At 55.3% G+C, this 3,751-nt stretch overlaps 1 protein-coding gene across 1 annotated transcript; it reads right to left on the reverse strand.

The window, feature by feature from the left end:
• Window positions 1-1,482: 1,482 nt before the first annotated feature.
• LOC103085879 (gap junction beta-3 protein) lies at window positions 1,483-2,320 on the reverse strand. The gene has a single exon (XM_007453851.1). It carries the CDS (start codon window positions 2,293-2,295, stop codon window positions 1,483-1,485), a length of 813 nt encoding a protein of 270 aa, XP_007453913.1. The 5' UTR covers window positions 2,296-2,320.
• Between the last annotated feature and the right edge of the window lie 1,431 nt (window positions 2,321-3,751).

Here is a 3,751-nt window from a genome sequence, read left to right on the forward strand (position 1 = left end):
ATAGCCTTGCACCCCCTTTTGCTTTCCATCCTGTCCTGGCTTGGACGTTGGTGTTCCTGAAATTTCAGGTCATCACACAGTGCTGGGAGTGGGGCTGGGATCCACCTGGGGTTGGTTAGTGCAGGAGATGAGTGTGTCTCTGTCTCCCCCAGGCTCTGAGCTCCTTGGGCTCAGGTCATACTCCCCATGTGCAGTCCTCATGTCTGCCAGGGGCCTGGGATGGAGAAAATGCTCAGGGAAAATGGAAGGAGCTGGATAGTGCTTGGGTGAGGCTGGCGCTTTCATGCCTTTAGAGTAGCCTGTTGTGAGCATACAGGAGTGAGAGTATGAATAACAGGGATTTTGTGTACACAGGGTGGGGATGCACGTTGTGGGTGGCAGCGACTGGGTTACAAAGGAGGAAGGAGTGTGGTTTGTCTGCAACCAGAGGGCTGTTACTGTGTGCGCTCAGGGCAGGGCCTCACTATGAAGGGCTAGCGGTGCTGTTGTAGAGGGAGCACAGCGCCCTCTTGTGACCACATCTACAATCACAGCATGTATATCTGTAGGTTCCACCCCAGATGCCTCCTGGGTCAACCCCAGCCCCAGCCTAAATTCAGCTCGAGCCATGGAGCTCTCTCCTGTTCTGAGGGGCTACCTTCTATGCCCTCAGGGTCTTGTGGGTGGGAGTGTGGGAGAAAAGAAGAGAGTCAACCTGTATAAAAGACAGCCTTTATTGATTTCAAAGAAATTGCCTTGGGGATGTTCCTATCAGCACATCCACCTCAAGTCCCTGAGAGTAGGGTCTGAAAGGCTGGCAACAGACTGAGTACACTTGTGGGAGGAAGATGGGAGCAAAGCTGCCTGAGGGTGGAGGAATAAGATGGGGAGCGGGTTCCCAAAGGGCAGTGGTGACCCAGAGGATCTCTGGGTGTCCCAAGCCGGGGTTGGTGTCACCAGAGTTTACTCCTCCTCTTCCCAGGCTCACTCTCAGCCTCCAGACCTCCACTGCTGGCAGGTTACTTCCTTTCCATCCCAGGAATCTGGGTGCTTCTCCCGAAGGAATGAAGATTCCCTTTGGTCTGGTACATCTCACCAGACCCAGGGCAAGCATCTTTCCTTTTGTGGCCTCTGCACCTGCTTTTGTCTGCTAGGAAGCACTTCTCACCTCTCTTAAACATTCCTCCCTCAGGGAAGCCTCTCCCCATCATCCCCTCCTGGCTTAGGTGAAGCCCAGCAGAGTCCTCTAAGTGTCCCCTTCCTTGCAGGCAGTAGTTAATTTGCTTGTCTTTCTCCCAGGAGGGCTGCCAGTGGGCCTGTGGTGTGACCTATACCAGATAGACAGCACAGTGCCCAGTGCTCAAAACAATCTGCTAAAGGTGAAATTGAATAGCGTAGTGAATTCAGAGTGGGGCCCCCCCAGCCCCGGGAGGACCCCGCCACCAGCACAATACCTCCCTGCCTGTCCCCACGGGCAGCCCAGGATCGCTGCACAGCCCGTGGTCAGGTGGGGGTCATGTTGGGTGCCGAAGCACATAGCTTGTCGTCGCTGGAATCCGGGCCCAACTCCCCGGCCTCCACCAGCTTGTGGTGGCAGCGGCAGGTGGAGGCCTGGCTGGCAGAGGACGGGGGGCCACGGCCCCGGAGGCCACTCTTTCTGGGAAGGCTTCGCATGACCCTGTGGAAGACGAGGTAGCAGATCTCGCAGAAGGTGAGCACGATGCAGACGGCGGAGGCGCCCACCATGAAGTAGGTGAAGAGCTTCTTCTCGGTGGGCCGGGCGACATAGCAGTCCACGACGTTGGGGCAGGGGGCCACGCCGGCGCACTGGACCAGGCGGGGCATGCTGAAGCCGTACCAGAGCGTGTGCAGCAAGTAGAGGAAGAGGAATTCGATGAGGAGCTTGAAGATGAGGCTGAGCAGGTAGGTCCACCAGAGGCCGCCGTGCTTCTTGCCCGCGTTGTCGTACAGCTTGGCGCACTGGTCGCCGTGTTTCTGGCGGTGCCGCCGCTCCCGCTCCTCGCGGTAGGCCACGTGCAGGATGACCAGCAGCGACGGGCATGTGACGAAGATGAGCTGCAGGGCCCAGAGGCGGATGTTGGAGATGGGGAAGAACTCGTCGTAGCAGACGTTGGTGCAGCCTGGCTGCTTGGTGTTGCAGTCAAAGTCCTTCTGCTCGTCCCCCCACACGCGCTCCGCAGCCACCACGTACACCAGCACGCGGAAGACGAACACCACCGACAGCCAGATGCGTCCGAAGGCTGTGGAGTACTTGTTCACCCCGCTCAGTAGGGCCTGGAGCGTCTTCCAGTCCATGGTGCCTGGCGGGGGCGCTGGGGGCCGTGCCCGCCTGACAGGATGGGAAAACCGGTCTGAGAATGAGTAGATGACATTTATAGAGCATTTACTATGTGCCAGGCGCTGTTCTGAGTTCTCTATGTGGATGGATTCGTTTGATCATCCCAACGACCCTATGAGATCAGGACTGTTATTCTTCCTAAGCTACAGAGAGGAAACGGGCACAGAGAGGCTAAGTAACCTGCCCAAAGTCACAGAGCTATATGCCGGAAGGAAGGGAATGTGCATTTGCTGATAATAACAGTTATTATTTATTGAGCATTTACAATGAGCCAGGCAAGGAGCTAAATACTTTATGTGCTGGATCTCATTTAATCCTTATAAGGACCTTGTGAGGTAGACACTATTATGCTTCTCATTGACAGATGAAGAAACTGATAATCAAATAAGAAAATGATTGCAAAGCACTCAGTACACAGTAAGTGCTCAATAAATGCTGGCTATCCATTGTGAAATCTAGAGCGGTCAAGTCACTCATTTAAAACTAGAATTGGGGCTTCCCTGGTGGCGCAGTGGTTGAGAGTCCTCCTGCCGATGCAGGGGACACGGGTTGCTCTCCATTTCTCTGCTGGACGCCTGCCCCAGACCAGCTTCTCAAAACTTATCTCGTTGATGCCTCGCTATCATCCTGTGAAGTTGGGGCGATGAACCCCAGATAGGAAACTGGGGCTTGGAGAGGGGAAATAATCTCCCCAAGGTCCCACAGGCAGTGGGTGGTGAAGTTGGGAGACCAGTTCAGGTTGTGGGGGGAGGCGCATGGAGAGGGTAATGGTCTGGTTCCTGGGGACACCAGACCCAGGAAAAATCTAGGGACACCCTCCTTCCCTGTGCCAGAACCTGAGGGAGCCCCAGACACACCAGCAATCCGGGATGCCGGAGCTTTGTGGTGGGGAGTCATGCTTTGTTCAGGTCCCCAGATCACACATCTTCCTCCTAGTCCTGGAATGACTCAGAGGGTGTGGACAGGTGGGTCTGCCTGAGTGCACCTAGTGTCTACATGCTGCAAAGGGTGTTGGGAGCATGTGCCTCTCCGTGTGTATGTGTGGGCTTGTGTGCACACGTGAGTGCTCCTAGAGCTGCTCTGTGACTCTGAGCATGCGTTCTGACTGAGGGTCCACCCCTGCATCACCACTTCTCACCCCTCCACCGCCACCCCCTGCTCCAAACCGCCATCACCCTTGCTGGTATTATTACCAAAGCCTCCTGGCTGGCCTTCAAGTGTCTGCTCCTGTGCCCACAGAGTCCATTAAATTGAATCATGTCACTCCCTTGTTTAAAACTTTCTACTAGCTTCTCATTACACTGAGAATAAAACCCCAGTTTCTACATTCTTACCCTACTCTCCTACACTCTCCACCTGCCTCTCTGCTCGGGCCGCAATGGGGGCCTCTGGGGCTTTGTAATTATTCCTGCT

Source organism: Lipotes vexillifer, unplaced genomic scaffold, assembly GCF_000442215.2.
Source record: "Lipotes vexillifer unplaced genomic scaffold, Lipotes_vexillifer_v1.1 scaffold213, whole genome shotgun sequence".
Classification (NCBI taxonomy): domain Eukaryota; kingdom Metazoa; phylum Chordata; class Mammalia; order Artiodactyla; family Lipotidae; genus Lipotes; species Lipotes vexillifer.